General features: G+C 41.7%; 1 protein-coding gene across 4 annotated transcripts in view; it reads left to right on the plus strand.

The window, feature by feature from the left end:
• Positions 1-22,336, plus strand: part of Slc35d4 (solute carrier family 35 member D4) — an 80,818-nt gene that overhangs the window by 26,200 nt on the left and 32,282 nt on the right. For 3 of the 4 annotated variants that reach the window (XR_016538828.1, XR_016538829.1, XM_090353340.1), the window contains exons 6-13: positions 101-126; positions 2,770-2,821; positions 4,875-4,923; positions 5,959-6,004; positions 7,484-7,519; positions 8,322-8,356; positions 12,846-12,915; positions 16,164-16,257. Coding sequence is in view for 2 of the 4 variants with exons in the window: in XM_090353340.1 (XP_090209466.1) it covers positions 101-126; positions 2,770-2,821; positions 4,875-4,923; positions 5,959-6,004; positions 7,484-7,519; positions 8,322-8,356; positions 12,846-12,915; positions 16,164-16,257 (408 nt within the window). In the remaining 2 variants the exon portion in view is untranslated. Of the gene's footprint in view, positions 1-100; positions 127-2,769; positions 2,822-4,874; positions 4,924-5,958; positions 6,005-7,483; positions 7,520-8,321; positions 8,357-10,965; positions 11,452-12,845; positions 12,916-16,163; positions 16,258-22,336 lie in introns of those variants that run through there. The other variant, XM_090353341.1, reaches the window with a different exon arrangement.

The following is a 22,336-nucleotide window of genomic DNA, read 5'->3' on the forward strand; positions in this document are numbered from 1 at the left end:
AATAAATCTCTTCCTAATTTATTTGCCTTGTAATGTAAAGGTTTTTTTTAAAGGGGAAAATGTTTTTTTTAAGACTTATGATGTCTTTTTTTCCACATAGAAAACATCTCCTGCAAAGACCTGTAGGTAAGTTTAAAAGAAAAATCTCTTTAAAATAGAATATTTAACCTGATTTTTAACTTGGGTGATAATTTGGTAAAGATTTTTACTCTTGGGAGCTGACAGAGAAATTTATTACCAACAGTTATATTTCCCAATAGCATCTATTATTTCAAAAGTTAATTTTTTTGCAATATTTTCTTCTGAAGAGAAAAACAAATAAAACCAACCCATAGACTCCCCCAATGATGCCACCAAACATCACTATGAGCTGTGCAGTTGAGAGAGAAAATGTTTGCAGTGTTTGGGGATGAACAGTGTTCCATGGAGGTAGAAGACAAGCCTGTGAGTCCCTAATTGTGGTCTGGAGACACAACAAAGTGATTGTAGACATCTCCTCTGTATCTCAGTTTCTTAGTAGAAAACTAGCTGGTCTGTCACGTAGATCCTTTCACTTCACATTCTGTGGCCCCAGTGCATTGTTATCAAACTGCTGCTTACTTCTTCTGCAGTAACTAACTTCAGTCCTAGAGGTAGAAAACCAACACACACACACACACCTACACACACACACTATATATATATAGATATATCTATATATCTATATATCTATATAATTTGCCAGTCCTGGGGACTGAACTCAGGACCTGAGCACTGTCCCTGGGCTTTCCTTAAGGATAGTGTTCTACCCCTTGAGCCATAGCACCACTTGCAGCATTTTTATATATGTGGTGCTGAGGAATCTAACCAGGTTCTTCATGCATGCTAGGCAAGCATTCTACCACTAGGTCAAACTCCTAGTCCCAATATATATTTCTTTTTTGATGGGGGAGGAGGCGTACTGGGGCTTTAACTCAGGGCTTCTTTTTCTCACAGTGCTTTTTCTACTAATGGCTGGTACTGTGTCCATTATTTGGACATAGGAATCTCTAAGATTTGTTTGCTTAGGCTGACTTCAAACCTAAAAGCTCAGATCTCAGCCTCCTGCATAATTAGGACAACGGTATGAGCCACCGGTGCCTGGTGTGGATTTAGGATTTTTGTTTTAGCTATTTCTGTTTTTTTATCCAAACCTCCTCAATTTTGTTGTTCTTTGTTTATTCTTTGAAAGAAATACTAAAGACAATAGCAAGAAGCCTTTAGGATTCATTCTCTTGTTTCTATGAGATTAATAGGTGTGGAAGAAAGCCACTGAAGCTCATTAATACCTTATGCACTTGCCTCAAACTGTAATCTTCCCAATCCCAGCCTTCAAAGTAATGAGGATTACAGATGTGAGTTACTGCACCCAGCTCAAAGTACAATTACTAAATTTAGAATGTTGGCCTCTTGTAGGACACTATTATCTAATATAGAGTTATATGACTGTCAGGGTTTTTAGTCCTCGGTCCCTCCCGACCCGCAGGAGGGATAGGGAGAACACGCCCTGACCAGGGCATGCACCCAGCCGGAGGACAACCAGACACATCAGGGAGACCCATCAAGGCAGGAACTGGTTTATTGAGGAAGTCCATTCAGCTAATATAGGATACAGGAGCCTATCAGAACAAAAGTGGGCAGGGCCGAGGAGGTACTCTCATTGAGGAAGTAGGATACAAGTGCTGTCCAAGAGGCTGAAGGGTTCGATCCTAGAGGTGGCCTTACAAACCACAGCCAAGCCTTCCAACCTGGTCGCAGGCACCATCTCAGCCAGGTGCAGTCCCAAGACCAGGGAATGAGCACTGAGGCACGAGTTAGGCCTCCTTTTACAGCATAGGTTTCCATTTCCCTGATGTGACATGCCCCACAATGAGTATTCCAAAATTATCTTTGTAGTAGTTTATTCCTCTGGGACCTCATATCTTTTTTCATATGCTTTCATTGGGGACAGTTCTTCACTTTTCACTGTATCTCATTATTTTCTTGCTGGTATCAGGATTTGAGCCCAGGGCCTCATGCTTGCTCAGCTTGTTTGCTTACCTGGAGCTCTACCACTTCAGCTTTGCCTTTAGTCCAAAGCTTTTGCTTTGAAGATAAAATCTTTGCTGTTTGGGTTGGCTTTGATCTGGATCTCAGCCTTAAACAAGCTAGGATCTCAGGTATGAAGCACTGACACTCAACAGTCCTCACATTTTTCACATATCTGTTATATTACAGACTGTCCTTCAGTTGAGTTTGTTTTGGCATCTCCTTATGATCTCATTCAGCTTCTGTGTGTTGGGCAGGAACACCACCCCTATGATGTTGTGTCCATAGTATATGGACTCAGGATGTGTAAGAGGTGGGTCTATGCTGCTGTAGGAGGATGCTGAGTGCAACCCTTCGTTAAGGTGTTTCACAGGCAGAATTGTGATCTGTTACCTTAGTCTACCACTCATGTGTTCTTGAAGATCTGTAGCTGAAAAACTTCCTTCTGTCAGACATTAGACAGGCACACTTTTTCTTGAGGGAGCCATGAATGCCTGGTTCTGGGAACCAGACAGCTGAGCCACCAAGAAGGAAAAATCTGTCTGTGGAGTGCATAACTGAAAAGGACACAGGTAGTCAGGTTCTCAGAGGATGATGGGAGAACTGGGCTTTCTCACAGGCTTTTTGCCTCCTCTAAACTCCAGTGGATGCGTGTCAACCTCCACACAGAAAGTGCTTTGCTATTGAATGGTGAAGTTACCTGTTTTATCTGCCTGTCCACAGTGCCCTCTTCCTCCTGGCTGCTGCAGGATGTCTTCCCTTCAATGACTCCCAGGTAAGTCCATGTGAACTTGTGCCTTCAAAGAACCTTTACTCTCTGAAGCTCATAGGCCTTGCAGACTCCTGGTCTTTCCTTTCACGGTAGCTTAGCCTAGCAAAGGCATCTGAGAGCTCACTGGCTGGCCACCTTTTGGCCTAGCTGTGCCACTGTCTCTGGGAGCATGCGGTCTGTCCTCTGTTCTCTGGCAAGTCTACATTTCTGCACTTGTATCATCTCTGTTTTTCCTGTCATTCAAGGACTTTTCTACTTTGTACTTTTTATTCTGTCTCCCAAGTTGAGTTTACTTCACTCACCTGCAGATTTTATGTTTACTGGATTTTTTTTTCTTTACTTTTTTCTTACCCTTCTCTCCCAGCATTACCCCCCTCCCCCTGCCTGCCACCACCATCCTAAGGCCTGGGCATTGCCCTGGAGCTCCTTTTACTCAAGGCTAGTACTCTACCAATTGAGCCCCAGCACCACTTCTGGCCTTTTCTGTGATTAACTGGAGATAAGAATCTCACAGACTTTCCTGCCCAGGCTGGTTTAGAAAGGTGATCCTCAGATCTCAGCCTCCTGAGTAGCTATGGTTACAGGTATGAGTCACCAGCACCCAGTTCTCCTTGCATTCTTAAGTGTCAAGCACTGAGCCAGTCTCTGAGTTCCTGGCAGAACTTGGAGTCTGTTCAGTACAGGGATTGGGAAAGACATCAAATCATTACATCACAGGGAGGCCAGGGCTGTCTGGGGAGGCATAGAGATTCCAACACTCCTGAGAGGGCCCAGGGACTCCCGATTTAGGAACAGGTACCAATTATAAGGAGACTGCTGTGTGCGGGCTCTGTGCCAGCATCTTATGTGCCCTGTTTCATTTAAAATTTCATGATTCTGTAAGGGAAGGGACTATTATCTCCATTTTATAGCTAAGAATAGTACAACTCAAAAGGTCATCAGCTAATGAGTAAATGGAGATTTTAGAATTTAACCCAGACCTTTCTGGTACTTGGGTGAGACTCTGCATACTGGACCTAAATCTGGAAGAATGAGTAAGAGCCCGGAGAAGCAAACAGGCAAGGGCATAGTCCTAGAGGAGTCATGAGTAGTCTGAGATTCAGCTTTATTGAGCATTTACTATGTGTCTGCCCTGTTCTAATTCCTGCCCACTAGAATTTACAATGTAGAAGAAGGTGTGTGGAGCTGAAGACAGGGACACAGAATAAGGAAACTACAATGCATGACAGGTGATGCTAAATTCAATGAAAATAATAAAGAAGGGAAGAAGAGGAGGGTCCCTGTGGCTCAGTTGTAGGGGAAGCATCATGCTTGGAAAAGTGCAAGCCATCCTTGTTCTGTGGGATAGAGAGGCATAGATGAAACTAGTTGGGTTGTTTGGAGTTCTGAGTTGAAATTTAAGACAGGGCGGTGATCAGGCCCATATGCCTATAACTCTAGCTACTTAGGAGGTTGAGCTCTGAGGATTGAGGTTTGAAGCCAATGTGAATAGAAAAGTCTGTGAGACTCTCATCTACAATTAGCCACCAAAAAGCCAGAAGTGGGACTGTGTCCCAATTGACAGAGTGGTAGCCTTCAGTGTAAAAGCTCAGGAACAGTGCACAGGTTCAAGGAAAACTAACCGGGCCAGGAGCATGGCCTAGTGGTAGAGTGCTTGCCTAGCATGTATGCAGCCCTGGGTTCGATTCCTTGGTACCTCATATACAGAAAAATCCACAAGTGGTGCTCTGGCTCCAGTGGTAAAACACTAGCCTTGAGAAAGCCCAAGGACAGTTCTCAGGCCATGAGTTCAAGCCCAAGACTGGCAAAAAAAAAAAAGACAAACAAAAATAGTAGATGTAAGGGGAATAGAGTGCTGAGACAGAGTCCTGCTAAGAAAATGTTTAGGCCACCAGGAGAGAAAGGAGGAGGAACTGATGAGGCCCAGTATGGTTGGTGGTTCAGGCATCCTTACGTGGTCTTCACTGATGGGACTTGGATTTTCAGTCACCACATAGGGTCCTTCTTTTGGCTTCCCTGACAGGCATTTTTTTTTCTTTTTGTAATTGTGTTACAGTTTGATCCAAATGGATATTTCTGGGCTGTAATTCACACACTCTGTGTAGGTAAGTTTTAAAAGAACATGTACTTTAATAGTTGAGGTCTATTTTTTAGTTCTTATTCTGTATCCACGTTTTAGTGAACCTGGGCAATAGGAAAGTTAAATCCATGGTGTTAACAATTAAAATTAAACAGCCTTCCTTTTTGGAGTTTTCCTCAAATGTTTTCATTTCCAATATGCTAATGTTTTTGACAAACATTAACCAATTCATGTACTCAGGTTTTGCTTGTTCAAATCCATTCATGGAATGCTGGCTCTATTCCCTAAGAATGGTGAGCAGGTAACCAGAAAGTCGTGTCAAAACCTTTTTTTTCAATAGTATACTTCCTAATGGTGAAATCAGAGGGGCTGTCTGATTTTTCATATTTTTGTTTTTCATCCTGGTGTTGGAGCTTAGACTCAGGATCTGGGTGCTTTCTCTCCACGTTTATGTTCAAGTGGCAGTATACCACTTGAGTCATATCTCATCTTCTAGCTTTTTAGTGGTTAATTGGAAACAAGGGACTCTCAGATTTATCTGCCCAGGCTGTCTTCAGACTACAACTCAGATCTCAGCCCTCTCAGTAGCTAGTATTACAGGCATGAGCCAGTGTGCCTAACTGTCCTATTATTCAGTTTTTCATTTTTGGTCATAATTTCAACTCAAATGTTAATATTTCTTGTCTAGCCATAAAGGGAAGAAACAGTGTCTTCACTTTAACAGTTCAGAAACACTCAGAAATTCTTTGGTGTCTCTCTTCCGATGTGTATCATGTGAAGGAACTAAAACCTTCCTGTTAATTGTATGCCGGTATTGGTCATGACACTTTCCTGGCTTAACACTCTTGGCAGGCTGCTTGACAGACTACAGAATCCTGGAGGGTGATGGATTTCAAGTCCCTTAAGCCCACAAGGGTACTCTTGTCAGTGTCTATGACCTTGGTGGGGAAAATAGGAGCAACAGGGGCACCCTTTAGGGGCCTTCACCTTCCCAGTATTGTGCTTCCACAGTTGTGAGGCAGAATGCCATGAACCCTGACACACATTGCTTCATTTCTAGGATCTTATAAACTACTACGGAAATCCCCGAAGCCCAGCACATTAAGGTAAGCTCTTAAGGTTTGATTAAAGGAAAAGGGATTGACCTCAAAGCCATCCATCTTTCCCCTTGCTGCTAGGGGCACTTACCCAGATGGGCCCATCAACACCAGCCTTCAGTGATGTGTGCAGAGGTATGAAATCTTGGGTCTCAATTTTGAGAGGCAGGTGTGTGTGTGTGTGTGTGTGTGTGTGTGTGTGTGTGTGTGTGTGTGTACACCAGTACTGGGGTTTGTATTCAGGGCTTTTTGTTCCTACTTGGTTTTTTTTTGCTCAAGACTTGCACTCTACATCTTAAACTGCAGCCCTACTTCTGGCTTTTTGCCAATTAATCGGAGATAAGAGCCCTTGTACTTTCTTGCCCAGGCTAGCTTTGAACCACAATCCTCAGATCTTGGTTTCCTGAGTAGCTAGGATAACAGGTATAAGCCACCATCACCCAGCTAAAGGCAGCTAGATGAGATGAAATGAGAATTTAATAAAATGCCCTGGTTTGGGCACCGATTGATTACATCTGGCTTTAGAGGGGCAGCTCTATTTTCTCAGCCCCTTCCTAACTTGACTTAATTTATACACAGAACTCTCCCCAGACACCAGCCCCATTCTCTGGTAAAATGAGGCCTTTGTTGCAGGCTGTCAATAGAGCAGCTTTGGTGAATGCAAATGACAACAGACAAGAGTTCTGGCCCAAGCAGAGCTGAAGCTTGAGCCTGACCACCTGGCTGCTGTGGGTTGGGGTCACTGCAGGCCTAGAGAGAAAAGACCTGAAGAAATGGCTCTTGGGAGAAGGTCTTGCAATGTGAGAAGCTATGGTTTCAAAAAGCAGGATTAAAGCTGAGCACTGGTGGCTCATGCCTGTAATCCTAGCTACTCAGGAGACTGAGATCTGAGGATTGTGGCTCAAAGCCAACCTGGGCAGAAAACTCCATGAGCCACTCAGTAAAGATCAGAAGTGACATTGTGGCTCAAATGGTAGAATGCTAGCCTTAAGCACAAAAAGGTTCAGGAACAGCACCCAGGACTTGAGTTCAAGCCCTGGGATCAGCAAAAGCAAAGCAAAACAACAACAACAACAACAACAAAATGATAAAAAAAATTGTATTTATAAACTTCTTTTTTAAGATTAAAAAAAACTGATGCAGGGCGTGAGTGGCTCATGTTCATGAGTGGCTCTGGTTCAAAGCTAGCCGGGGGGAGATGCTTATCACCAATCAACCAGCAAAAAGTTGGAAGAGGAACTGTAGCTCAAGTAGTGAAAAAGCTAGCCTTGAGTGAAAAAGCTAAGGGACAGCGTCCAGATCCCGAGTTTAAGCCCTAGGCAAACACAAAAAAAGAACTGGCTTTGTGTATAAAATATTCTTACTCCTTATTTACTGATGACTTACAAAAGTAGCAACTTGTATACAGAGATAGAAGATAATCATTTCGTGTACTTAAAAATCACTCCATTTATTTCATATGTATTATCCTTCTGTCTCATTCCTCAGTGACCTTGACCAGCAGTACTTAAACTACATATTCAGGTAAAGTAAAATTTACATTTTACTGAATAAGTCACAGTGAATTTTTGTTTTCCAACAATATGTTTGTACCTGCTAGGCAGGCAAGTTAAGTAATTTGTGAGATAGCTAGACCTGAAGAAAGAAACAATAGTCCAGCCCTTTAGATCAGCCAGGCAAGAGGAAATTCAGTCTAGCACTGAACTCCAGAAATTCTAAACTTCTCTTCCTGGTGATGGACACTTTAGAAGGAAGGGTGCCAAGGTCTAATATGGCTCACATCAAAGGAATGTTTCTTGTCCTTTTTCCTCCTGGCCCTTGGCATCTATTAAGTATCAGCCCAGGTAATTTTCAGCCAGACAGTGGAAGTGTGGATCGGTTTCTTAAGGCAGTTGAAAATTTAACCACCTTCTGCACAGTTCATTTTATAGCATAAATATATTTAGCATACACTTAACAGCTAGCTGTTAGATTGCAACCTGCTTGTAATTTAGAGTTTACTTCATTTAGCTTTCAAATCTGCTTGGTGAATTAGATGAGTAGAGTCAGTCAACAGGGGCAAGAAATGTGACCCTAAACCCTTATTGTCCCAAGTGTGGATTCATCTCCCTTCTTGAAGAGATTCTCTCTCTTAAACAGCAATCTGTTTGTCATTTAAAAAATTTTTTTCATGCTAAAAAGATGGCTTTGGGGAGAATGAGACCAGTCTGTGTAGATAATTTGCTTCTAGACAAATTTAGCTATTTTTCAAGTAAAGTGGGTAGAAATTTATGTTTTTGCTTGTGGTGCTGGGGATGCTTTCATGAATATTTGCTGTCTTTTTCAGTGTGGTGCTCCTGACAGTTGCATCTCATCCCACAGGTAAATCCACCTGAAGTCTTACTGGTTTGTTTGCCTTACCTGTTCAGCCAGTGCTCTGAACCTGGTTTTATCACTGAAGACATCCATAAGAGGATATGGTCTCTTCTAGGGTGTCAAACAGAAATCTGAAATGGCCTATCTGTTTGAAATTGTTCTTAATAACCCAGTACATGAGGATAGAGGTTGAACTGAGTGGTAGAACACTTGCCTAGCATACTACAGCCAGGGATTCAGTCCTTAACACCACAAAATTAATATAAGAAAATAATCTATTGTGGATTTATTGCTCAGGGATATTTTTCTCATCCCTGCTTGAATTTTGTTGTCAGTGTTTTCCCTTGGTACAATCCCAATCCCTCAGGATCTTTCACCTGCCCAGTAAATAGTGCCCACTTTGCATCAACCCTAATAGGGTTCTACTTACCTGTACTTCTGATTATCTGCCTTTAAGCTATCTTCCTATCTTGTCTTTGTGCAGCAAGATGGTTGTCACCTAGCAGAGGTTTAAGGGTCCTCTTTTAATCACTGCTGCCGTCAAAAGCCTTTAGAAAGTTGATTTGTAGATCCTCCTGATTTGGGTGTTACTTTCTGATTTGTTTCTAGTGGACTTGGATGAATACTTTTTTATCTAACGAGAGCCTTTTGCCCTTCAACCAAGAAGTTATGATTATTAGCTGGGCTACTTAGAAGACTGAGGTCTGAGGATCTTGGTTTGAAGCCAGCCCAGGCAGGGAAGACTGTGAGACTCTTTCCAATTAGCCATCAACAAGCCCAGAGTGGAGGTGTGGTTCAAGTTGTAGAGTGCTAACCTTCAGGGACAGTGTTCAGGCCTTGAGTTCAAGCCCCAGGACTGGCACAAAACTATAATGAAAAGCTGTATATATATATATATATATATATATATATATATATATATATATATATATCCATTTGTTCCAGTGTTGATTATCAGAACAGAAAAGGATTTTTAGCAATTATCTCAGTGGCTGCCAAATTTTACGGTGAGGAAAGAAGCCCAGAAGCAACATAGCCAAGGTGAGACAGAGTTGGTGTGTGTAACAGGGAAACTACAATTTAGATTGTTTGACTGTTACCAGGATTTTCTTTTAATAACTGCTTTTCAAGGGATGCTTCACTTAATTATAAAGAATCCCAGGTAAATGCGTCCCTTTCTAAGTGAATTTAGAAGTTTCTCAGTTGATTTCTGGAGGTTTGCTAGGCTTGGGAGATGCTTTTTCCCACCAATTTTAAATCATGGTAGTTCCTGGTAATAGTACAATCTGGCCAATGGGCTGACATTTTATTTTGAGTTGTTGCTAACCTTTCAGGTCATTGTAACAGAACCTTGGCACTTAGTTACTCTTTGGGAACACAAAGTAGTCAGCAGTGTGAAACTGTAGACTTTCCTGATGTAAAATAGGTGTCTTTTTAAGGTGAAGAAAATGTTTGGAATGAGAAGTGGTGGTGGTTTCCAACTCTATGAATATACTAAAAACATGGATTGTTCACTTGAAGATGGTATACTTCATAGTATGGAATTATACCTCAGTAAGAAAATATATTGGGATAGGAGGTAGGCAAAGTGGCACACACCTGTAATACCAGTTATTCAAAAGGCAAAGGTAAGAGGATTGTAAATTTGAGGTCAGCCCAGGAAAAATTAGCCAATATCCTATCTTTCCTTCCTGTATACTACCTTTGGCTTCTTAATACTTAATTGAGTATAATATTCTAAAAGACTTTCCTGCCCACTCTGGCTTCCAACCATGATTCTTCAATTTCAACTTCCTAAATAGCTAGGGTTATAGGTGTAAGCCACTGGCACTGGGCTTGACACATTTTTGTAAAGGCTTCTAGATCTAAAGGATGTGAGTTCAATCACATGCTGTAGCTTTTGGGCGGAGAATTTATGGAGGTCATGACCTTTGTTGCACCCCTTCTGTTGAAGAGTAATACTTTAACCAAAGAAAAGGTAGGTTGAGGGCATCAGAGGAACAGTATTTGGGGTCAGCTGAAAACTGAAGGCCGCAAAGCCAACTGGAACATTTTCTCCTGAACAAGTAAGATGCACACAGGTCTTTCCACTACCCTCCATCCAGTGGTGCTTGTTATGTGTCAGGATGATGCTAATGCACCACGGATGGAGAAGTTGGCTTTCCTGTTCTTCCAGTGCTAGGAAGTAAGGCAAGGGTCAGGTCACTGGGGTGCTGTGAGGAATGTGAGAGGGATTTAGAAATGGCTCCATGATAAAGGCAGACGATTCTCCCATCTTCTCATTTTCCCTCAGAAACTGATGGGGTCATTTTTTAGGATTGAGGGCTATTACCCAATCGCAAATTCCTTAGGAGTATGATTTTGTGTTTGTTTTTCTTCTAATTTCCTCTTGGTGCACTGCTCTGTTCTTTAGACCCCCTGCAAAACCTGGACTGGACTAAAAAAATTGCCAGTGCACCCGGGTCTAGTCCCCTCCTGTACCGAGCATTTCTGATAAAAGATGGAGTGCCAAGAGGAGGCACAGTCTGAGGGGTCTCAAGGTCCTGCATGTAACTGATTGCCCTCTCTGCCATTCCTCATCACTCAGACTGCCACAATTTCTCTCACACTGACAGGGAAATTGGGAAGGAGCCAAGAACCAACAGCTGCAGAGGATACAGAACAAATTCTCCATGGATGTCCCTTCCACATGCCTGAACAGGCATTCTGGCCCCTTGGGTCCAGGGTCTCTGGGTTATCTTAGCTGTCACTTGTATACGGAAATACAAGCCAGGATATGCCTCAGCTCTGCATAGAGAAAAGACCATGGTCAAAACCAAAAACATTCTTTTAGATAAGTAGAATTTTGAGCCTTTTTTCCAATCTGTGTTTGGATTATTTGAGATCAATTACATCTCCGAGGAAACTCATTGTGTCTTTTATTTGTTTATTTTGGCAGTAACTGGTATTTGAACTCAGAACCTTGGGCTTGCTGGGTAGGCACTCTACTACTTGTGCCATGCTGTCAGCCCCTTTTGTGTATTGATTATTTTTATGATAGGGTCTCACTTTCTGCCTGGACAGGCCTAGACTGTGATTTTTGGACTATTTTCCTATTGTTTTTGTTTGCCTAGGCTTACCTTGAAATGTAATCTTCTGGTCTCTGCATCCCAAGTAGCTAGGATTACAGGCTTGAGGAATTATGCTTGGTTTCATTGTATCTTTTATTCTGAAATATTTGATTACTAGTTGTAGGGGTGAAGGAAATACTGCTGGCATAGTCTGTGTCCCCGGGTAGATGATGAACCCTGAGGAAATGCCACTCTGTTCGTCCAGTGTTCCCAGAACTCAAAGACAGACCAAGATCCAGGAGTCTGGAGGGCTGGGCTCCTGCAAAGTGTAGAAATTCTAAATTTAGAAGGATTAAGCTATCTTCTGTAAGAATACTTAATTCCTTTTCTTGGGACATTTTTGGAAGGCTTTCTGTTTTTTTAATCTCCTGACTTCTTGTTTGTGACCAAGTTCAAATTCCAGAGAGGGACGCAGCCAATATGTGTGATTGTTTCCTCTTGTACCAAGTGGAACTGAAAGAATGAACTTACTTCACAAGAAATAAATGTACCCTTTGGACCTGAACCTAAATGAGTATGCGTAAGCAGTCTGGCCTCTGTACTGTTTGTGTAGTAATTAAACATGAAAATGAAAGAGTATATCAGGGGAATGTTGCATGTTCTTTTTTTAGACATAAGGCCAAAAAGCAGAAAGAATCTTTAAAAAAAAGGACAAAAAGAAGAAAAGAAAAGGAATACCCCTGCTGCACTCTGTCCTGTGCAGATGGCTGCCTGTTGAAGAGAAAAGATCTTAAGAGTTGGGTTGAATGAGATATATATTTTGTCTCCATAGTTCCAGAATTACTCAGTCTCATGCCTGTAATCCTTAGCTACTCAGGAGACTGAGATCTGAGGATCAAAGTTCAAGGCCAGACCAGGGAAGGAAAACCTGGGAGATTCATATCTCCAGTTAACCAGCAAAAAGCCAGAAGTGGAGCTGTGGCTTTAGTAGTGTACCAGCTTAGGGCAAAAAAAGCAAAAGGATGGTGCCTAGATCCTGAGTTCAAGCCCCAGAACAGACAGACAGACAGACAGACAGACACACACACACACACACACACAATATTACAGATGGAGTAATGCCTCTTCCCTGAGCTCCAGCTAAAAACGGGGACAATAGACCCCTGCTAGAGTTATTAGGAGAAGAGAAAAGGTCAAGGCATCATGTGTTGGGTATTGGGCCCTTCAGGATACCTGCTCTTGCTAATGGTCTTTATGATTGTCTTCTTATTATAAGGTGATGCCAGTCACAGAACCCTAGGAATGTGGGAGATATTCAGAGCAGTGAACCCAGGGCTGCTCTACTGGAAATCCCCACTTCCTTAGCTTTCTGGGGCAGCTAGATGCCCCAGGGTGGGAGATGTCGACCATTCAGGGTATTGTGTCACCATTTCTGTGCTCCTTAGGTGACCTCTTCAGTGTCCTGGACTTCCCATTCCTGTACTTCTACAGATTCCATGGCAGCTGCTGTGCCAGGTAATCTTGAGCTCGCTGATTTGCACATTTTGTAAGGTCTGACCTTCCATGTGAGCTAAGCTGAGTGGCAGAGGTGAATGATGTGTCCCCAGGTAGTTACCAAGCATCATGAAGACAATGTTGTGGACCCACGAGAGTCTGGTCATGCTTGCAGTCATGCTGGAAAAATACCGATGAGCTGAGCTTCTTTTACTTGTTGCAACTCCATAAGGAAACTTCATGTAGAACATCAATAGGTAAAATTTCACCTTATATATGAAAGGGATTCAGGTCCAAGGGAGATTTGGATTCATAGTCCTAGCCTCTCAGCTTCTACCTTGGCCTGAAGGGAACAGCCAAAGACTCTCCATTGAACACTAAGACTGAGAAGTGGATTGTGGAAATTAATGATGAGGCAGTGCCTAGAGAACAAGATCGACATTAGTTTTTGTCCTTGGGAAAGCCTCAGGGATATAGACCAATCAGATGGATAACTGCACTGAAGTTCATATTTCTCCTGTTTACCTTTCCCAACTGTGATTTTTTTCTCTATATGGATTCTCACATTTTCCTGTGAGTGTTCCACCTTAATAAACACCTACAGGCATTTTGCTTTTCATTTGTTTCACAGTCTGACTTTTTTGACTTTTTTTTTCTTTTGGCCAGACCAGCCTCAAGTTGAAATCTTGTTTCTACCTCCCAAGTAGCTGGAATTACAGGCATGAGCCTCTAAGCCCAGCTGGTTTTCCTTTAAGTGTGATGATTTGGTGTATAGGCAGATGGCACAGATGGGGAGGTTAGTGCTTGTCGAGTTGTTAAGAACACGCATCACTTCACAGGTTGTTGGTGTTGGCTTTAAGGAGTGACACTCTGGTCCTAGTTCTGCCCCATCTAAATGTGCAGTCTTCGTATAAGCCAGCATGACAAATTATATGCTTTGTTTTGAGGATTTGAACATGTTAATTTGATTTAATTTTCTTTCATTTAACCCTTCAGCTAAGTATGTGTCCAATTTTTCTCTATCATTTTAATGCTTCCTCCATGGCCATCTCCCAGTCTGAGATTTGTCATGGTGAGGAAGTCTGAGGGAGAGGGCTCAGAGGGGGTCGTAGAGACCTGAGGGTACACAGGTACCATGACTTAGGTACCCTAGAAATGGAGTGTCTCCTATTCCTGGGGTCCTCTTTCTGATTTCCAGATCTGCCCCCCACAGCAAGGGAGAGAAGAAGCTTAAAGAAGGAGGAGGAAAATGGATTGATGTATAGTGTGGAAACAATTCACATACATGACCAATAGAACAATGGAAGGAATCCAAAGTTTTCATTCCCTAAACACACTGGCAGGAAAGCAGGAACAGCTTCTCCTAGCCCAGAATCTTCCCTGAGAGGAAGCTCAAGGTAGAATCTTGCCCTCTCTCCTGCTGGAGGTGGACAGCAGAACAGAAGCTCAGAGAGGAAGGAGATGGGGGCTGGATGGGGGTAGAAGAAGAGTACCAGGTACTGATCACTTTTTACTGCCACAGCTACCTGGAACTTCTCTCTGTTTGGTTAGTCAAGAACCTAGCTCCTTAGTGAGTTTTTGGGGCTAAGTAACCTTTTTGATCTGTTTCTGGGTTCTGTCACATAAAATAAACTGTGTTTATTCCTAATGAAGGACACAGAACCTGAGACATGCAAAAAGGAGGAAGATTTGCTCAATGTCAGCCAAGAATATACCTTCAGCCTGCTCTGTCTGTTCACAATGGGCTATGAACACACACACACACACACACACACACACACACACACACACACACACACACTCACACTTTGCCTTTCAAGTATGAGTCTTGGGCAGCTGTCCAGACTTCCGTTAGTGCAGATGCAAGTGGGAACAAACTTTGCAGGTGATCGGGGCCAAACTTGTTGCTGCATCCCCAGGGAGAACCCGTTCCCCATCCCTGGACTTGCCTGGAGAGCGTGACTGTGAAACTAGTGATGTGAAAACATACTCATTGCTGCTCAGTGTGGTCCTAGGAAGTGCTTGATTTACTTTAGCCTGACAAATATTTCTTCAATACCTGCTGTGGCCAAAACAGCACATCATGTTCTTTCTGGAGAAATAGAATGAGCCGCTCAGGATGACACCCTTGCCACTCAGAGCTATTTGAGCATCTGGAGGTACAAATGGGGTTAACTTGTATGCGCCCCTCCCACCTTAGCTTTGGGTACAACTGTAGTTGTATCACTTTCCAATTAAGATTAAAAGCCTCAGGTGTGCGGTGGTACCTGCCTTTAGTCCAAGCTACTAGAGAGGGAGATAAGAGGATCACAATGTGAGGCCAGCCGTGGCATAAAAATGAGACCCAATGTGAACTATAACCTAAGCCAAAGAGACTGGGGACATGGCTAAGTGGTAAAACACTTGCCAAGCAAATATAAGGCCCTGAATTCAGATCACTTCATTAATTTGTTAAAATTCACACACTTAAGCTACCACATGCACATATGAGTGAGAAGTTCGCTTTTCTGTGTGTGCCTGTAAAAGTCTGTCTGCCTCATCTCTAATTGTTCTGCTTCCAGTGCTAGTAAGAATTGAAAACGTTGAGCCTGATCACATACTGACAGTTTTAGAAATGATTCCAGCACAGGGAGTGTGCCCTCTCTGCCCCTTTGGAAGGCTGGCATGTTCATTATTGTTATAATTCTTTGCTTGTTGGTTTTGCTTGAAAGAAATATCAATTCTTCAGTGGGATTGGAGGAGGCAAGAAAAGGGAATGTGGGGGTGTGTATGTGAATATAACCAAAGTAAATGCATGAAAATGTTATAAGGAAACTCATTTTCTATAATTAATATATCTTTTGAAAAATATACATCCTATTTTTAATAGAAATTGAAGCTGTACCTTGGCAAGTACAAAAAACTTGCTAGAAATAGTATAGGAAAGGGAAGACTATCCATTTCATTGATTTCCCTCTTCTGATATAGCCAGAAATCTTCCTAATCTCTGTGTCCATCTCTTTCCTCAGCTCCAGTGCTCTCAAATAGCCCTTTAGAAAAGAACTTCAGGGTTTTTATTCAAGGATCACTGGAAAACACAGATGGGATGGAGATTAGAAAGTACGTGGTAATCCCAGCTTTTGGAAGGCTGTAGAGGGGAGGTGTCAAAGCTAGTCAGGGCTACAAAAAAGAGAAAAGACACAGGCTGGTAGAATGCTGTAGAAACTCGCCAGGTGTTGTCTGAACCAAGGTAGTAGCCTCACTAATGAAAGCATATTTTCTCCTTCCAGTGGAATCTTAGGATTCTTTCTCATGCTCACCACAATGAAACTGAAAAGCCTTCTGAGCCCAGGGCAGTGCGCAGCCTGGATTTTCTTTGCTAAGGTAAGAAAGACAAGTGTATGCAGCAGAAAGCTCTTTTCCACCTTTGGGGCCCTGAGGGTATCCAGAGCCTACATGACACCCCAAGAAGACCCAGCCTGTCTGAGGGGAAAGACAAAGGAAAATCTTCTGATAAGCCAGTGTAGAAGACTTCCATGAACCTTTCCTAGAGAAAGTGTTAACAGGAATGGCCTGTGTGCATCTGTCACTAAAGACTAAGAAAAAGAAGTGGGTGAGCTGTGAAGGGACACAGCAGAGAATGTGTCATCAAATGGAAGGGTTCCAGGGTAGTCTTCCTTCTGGTGCCTGTCATTTTCTCCATGTCTAGGAAGAGGTTCACCATCTAAGGTCCTAGAAGCTGCATTTTTTACTTAACATAATCTAATGAAATAGATATTGAAATTTGTGATGTTATCATTTATATGGTTGTGTGTGTGTGTGTGTGTGTGTGTGTGTGTGTGTGTGTGTGTGTGTGTGTGTGTGTGTACTGGGGCTTGAATGCAGGCACTGGGCACTGTTCCTTTTTGCCCAAGTCTGGCTCTCTACTACTTAAATCACACCTCCATTTCTGGCTTTTTGGTGGTTAATTGGAGATAAGAATCTCTTGGATTTTCCTGTTGGTGTTGACTTCAAATCATGATCCTCAGATCTCAGTGTCCTGAGTAGATAGGATTACAGGTATGATCCACCAGAGCCCAGCTTATATGTCTTTTGGTTCATTTAATGAGATCTCATACTAGAGTTTTCATTCATGTGGTATACTTCTTGGTAGCATTAATAATCCCAATCCAGCAGAATGGAAGCATGGTCGACATTGGTTTCCAGTGTGAGTGGAGGGATTTAAAAAAAGAAACCTCTTTCCCCCACAAAAAAAAAGTTGAGAGAAGATTCTCCACAGCACCTGTTTTCATGCTGTAACAATAACACAGACTCAACAGCATTTGTTCAGGGAAACTAGTCAACTTCAGATAGGAACAGAATGAGTCTGGACTGTCTCTGCCTGTTTCTGCCCTTTGTATCCTCCAGCTGTGTGTCATGATTTAACTAGAGCAAGGTGGGATATTCTGCCACTTCCAGAAAATGCTCCTCCTTCCTCCTTTGGAAGATTGTCAATTCAAGTGGCCAACTCAGAAGTGAATGAACAGGAGAGGCAAGTGGCTCCAGTAGCTTGGGAACAAGCAATGGACCAGAGGTCTTACTGCTGGCTTAAATAGTTCTGGAGCCAAGCACTGGTGGCTCATGCCTATAATCCTAGTGACTCAGGAGACTAAAATCCGAGGATCCTGGTTCAGGACACTAGTCCAGGTAGGAAAGTTCAGGAGACTCTTTATATTCAGTTAATGGCTGTGGTTCGAAGTGGTAAGAGCACTAGCCTTGAACATAAAAGCTCATAGATAGCATCCAGACCCTATTTAAACCCTATTACCGACCCCCCAAAAAGTAGTTCTGGGAGGTGGGAGAGTCATCAGGGACTTCAAAGCTCTATGTAATTCCACATTGAACTTAGTGTGTATGTATGAGCTGCAGAGATGGAGCAGGCCCAAGATTCCTTCACAGATGAGAGAGCCACAGCAAGTTAAGACAAGTGCAAGTTAAAGTCATGGCAGACATGAAAGCAGCCTGAGTTTGAGTATGATCTCTAGACCCTACACTGAACCAGAAGCAGAGAGAAGAAGCCTTTCTGGCTCCTGTGTTTGACCAAAATCCCTGACAGGAATGAGTATGACCAGCAGGAATCTGACCTGGGAACAGGAATAACAATGATCAAAGACATCATCAACTGTACTTTACATACGATGCAGATTTTCGAGACTTAGTCTAGAACTTCTAAATAAGTAAAACAATAGTTTTAACAGCTCTTCTTGGGGAGGAAAAGTCAGAATCTGGAGTTGCTACCAGATGCCCAGTATTCAGCCCAAAATGAGAAGCAGAAGGTAAGAAACAAATGTAATGTGTATGCAGAAAAAGAGCAGTGCATAGGAATTAGCACTAAGTGACTGTCTTCAGAGGTAGGAGTTAGCTAGGTGCCAGTGGATCATGCCTATAATTATGGCTATTCATGAGGCTGAGATCTGAGGATCATGATTCAAAGCCAGCCCAGACACTAAAGACTGTGAGACTCTTATCTCTTATCACCAATAAACCACTAGAAAACGTGAAGTGGTGCTGTGGCTCAAGGGGTAGGAGAGTATACTTGAGCTGAGGAGCTCAGGGCAGTGCCCAGGCCCATAGTTCAAGCCCATGACCGACAAAAAAAGTCTGAATTTATGACTATTTAGGCCATACACACACACACACACACATACACACACACACACACACAAAGAGAATAAAGACAAAAACTCACCACTAAGTACCTATTAAAATAGGTTTAGAGATGGGAAAGCAAACCATGTTCAGAGAATTGAAGGAAAGGCTTATTGAATACAGAATTTCAAGAAAGGAATTGTGTTTTGAAGTTTTAGCAAATTTATTTTCCTATAACAGGATAAAGTTGGGAGAGATGGAAAAAGAAACATTTTGTATTCCCCACATAGGAAATGGGAGTTTAAAGAATCTTTAAGAGAGAGAGAGAGAGAGAGAGAGAGAGAGAGAGAGAGAGAGAGAGAGAGAGAGAGAGAGAGAGAGAGAGAAGTTGAAATACTGTATTTGAAAAACATAAATTGAAATGAAAATTATAGAGGGACTTAGTAACAAATTTGAGATAGCAGGAATAAAAAAGGGAGAGTAAACCAGAATGTGTAGCAAAAAAAAATTCAGTTTCTAAGAACCAAGGTATTTGTTTTTAATTATTGAAAAAAATGTGAAGAGAATCTTCAAGGCCCATGGAAATCAAGTTTATAACTATATGTGTAAAAATAGTCCCAGAAAAAGAAAAAAGGATAGACACAAATATTTGAAGGCATGCTGGCTGAAACTCCCAAATTTGATCCTAAACACTCAATGAGCTCTAAGAACTAGCCAGAAAAGAATCTTACATAGACAAATTATAACCAAATGATTAAGAAGAAAAGATCTTAAAAGCAGCAAGAGAAATATGATACAATAAGTATGAAAAAATTCAATTTTGACTTTTCATCAAAAGCATTAGAGGCCAAGAAGATGATGCATTCAACATGTTGGAAGAAAAATCAGTCAGCCAAGAATTTGATATATGGCAAAACTGTCCTTCCATATGACAGACTAATAAAGGCACTTTTAGATAAATAAAAATGGAGAGATTTATCACTTGCAGCCATGTCAATAATTACATTAAATGTGAATAAACTAAATATCCCTGTCCCAAAGTCATATTTTCAGACCGAATTTAAGAAGAAAAAAACAAGACCCAACTACACACTGTCTACAAGGGGCATATCATGGATTCAGGGACAGAAATGGCTAAAAGCAAGGAGGCAGAGAAACTGGAAGCCTCCTACATTACCTCTGGGTCTTTATACAGCTCTGTTGGAAAGTGTGATATTTCCTTGAAAAGTTGAGCATACATTGACTACCATCCAGCAACTCTAGTTTTTTCCATCCTCTCTCATTTATTTATTTTTTAAAGAATTTATTAACATTGATTTTTACATCATATTTCAAATGACATGTTTAACATACAAGTGTTCAAGAAGGAAATCTCTGTATTCAATCACTGGCACTTAGTTTTTAGAACATAATCAAAATTAGGCTAAGGGTTTATATATATCATAGATACATATTAATTTATGAAATAAAACATTATGTCTATAGAGTCATAGGTTTTTACGTCTATATAATTATGTTTATATTTCCAATACCATGTCCATAGCATTGGGTATGCAAATATTGAGTCCTTGCTCTTATACTCTTTGGATTTAATAGCCACATATTAAGGATACCATGTGCCTCAGCAACTCTATTTTTTTTTTTTGCCAGTCCTGGGCTTGAGCTCAGGGCCTGAACACTGTCCTTGGACTTTCTCAAGGCTAGAGCTCTACCACTTGAGCCTCAGCACCACTTCTGGCTTTTTTTCTATGTATGTGGTACCGAGGAATCGAACCCGGGTCTTCATGCATGCTAGGCAAGCACTTTAACCACTAGGCCAAACTCCCGGCCAGCAACTCTATTTTTAAGAAGTTGCTCAAGAGAAAGGAAATTCGGTTCATCAAATGTATCCATGGATGTCATGATTAATAGTAAAAGAAATTAGCTGGGTGCAATGGCTCACATCTATAATCCTAGCTACTCAGGAGGCTGAGATCTGAGGATCATGGCAGCCCCGTCTGGGCACCAAAGTTCATGAGACTCTTACCTTCTATTAACCACCAGAAAACCAGAAGTGTTGCTGTGGCTCAAGGGGTAGGACAGTAGCCTTGAGCTGAAGAGCACAGAGACAACACCCAGGCCTAGAGTTCAAGTCCCACAACCGACAAAAAAAAAAAAGTAAAAGAAACTGGAACCAGTCCAATGTGGATTTATGAGTGAATTAGATAAACAGGATATAACATGTATACATAGTGGAATACAAGTCAACCATAAAAAGTGGGACATTAATACATTGTTATAACTTGGCTGCATCTCAGAAACATTATGCTAAGTAAATAGAAGCCCATCATAAACTATGGTATTGTTTAGCTTTATGTAAAATGTCCAAAAGTGGCCAAGTTATAGGGGCATACATATATTGTTTGGTTTCTTGGTGTAACAATTTATTGCTAATAGGCTCAGAGGAGTGCTTTTTGTGAGGCAGAGGTAATGGAAATGTTCTAAAACTGGATTGCTGTGGTGCTTGTACATAACTTTAGTTAAACTTATTAAATTATTAAAGTTGCTCATTATAATCATTTGCATTTTACCTTTGCTATAGGTACATTTTATGACAGGTAAACCATCCCTAAAATATGTAAAGTATTAGTGCCCACAGCAACATCTGTATACTGTGCTATATCTTCAAACAATGAAGCAAGACATTTCCATCAGGCTTTATGATTTGGTAGGATATCATTTGACCCCTCATGTCATGAGTCTTCTTTATTTTTTTCCCTACACTATAAGAGAGGTTTGTAAAATTTCTTTCTCAATAGTTTATTTGCAAGATGAAAGAAGTTTTAACTGGCTTCTGTGGTTGTTTCTTCTTAAGTGTGATAGATTGGATTAAATGAGCCATTAAGTTTCTTTGAGCATCAGAACATGGAGCAATTTCCCCCTTCTCTTCCTTCTTCCCTCCCTGTTGGTGTGCATTCTCCCCCCCCTTTTTTTTTTCTTTTTCTTTCCTATTGAGTAATAAGCTCTGTGGGTCTCAGAGGCAGGGCACATATCCAGTCTTTGGACCACCTACACATCAAATGTGTTAGCATTTGAAGCACCACATGATCACGTTTAGTAATACTTCCCATGATGTCATTGGGACTGCACTGGTGCCAGTGTATTCAGACAGTGACTCAGAAGGATGTTCCATTGGTGCCAGGGGAGAATTGGAATTCTGTGAGAAACTGTAAGATACACAGGGGGAGCCGCCACTTAGGGATGACAGTACCCTCTTCCTTCCTCCAAGGAATTAGTACATCTCCTTCTCAACTCTGCTCTCAGAGAAGGTTGCCATCTCTCTCTCTCAGGTGCTCACCTTTCTTGGTATTTTCCTTTGGTCTGAGAAAAACATGTTTTGTATTTGTCATATTGATTATTAGCTCTCCGAGAATATGAAAAACATATAAAGAAATGGAAAATACTAGGATAGTTCAGCAACTTCAAAAAACACCCCGCTTTTCATTTTGGTAAATTCAGGCACGTGAAATGGAATTGCATCTGTAAATGGTTGCCATGTCTTCTTCCTTGTAGGGAAAAGAGAGGGAATTCAAGAGAAAAGCATTGATGGGTGTGTGAGGAAAGTATAGTCAGAATGTTCATGTTTCTCCTCATGAGTTTCTCCAGCACCTTCAAGTGCTCCCATGAGAATTCTTCCTGGGTTGAATAGGGCCTTGTCTTATCCCTATGAATTTCAAACTGACTTGACTATTTCAGAACTATTGGGAAGAAGCGGCTGAGGTCAGAAGCAGCTGAATTTATATTTCAGACAAGCCAGGGAAAAGGCATCCCAGATGGCAGCACCTCCAGGTGCCAA

The sequence above is a fragment of the Megascapheus bottae genome, chromosome 19, assembly GCF_031878675.1.
Source record: "Megascapheus bottae isolate mThoBot1 chromosome 19, mThoBot2.hap1, whole genome shotgun sequence".
NCBI classification, from domain to species: Eukaryota; Metazoa; Chordata; class Mammalia; order Rodentia; family Geomyidae; genus Megascapheus; species Megascapheus bottae.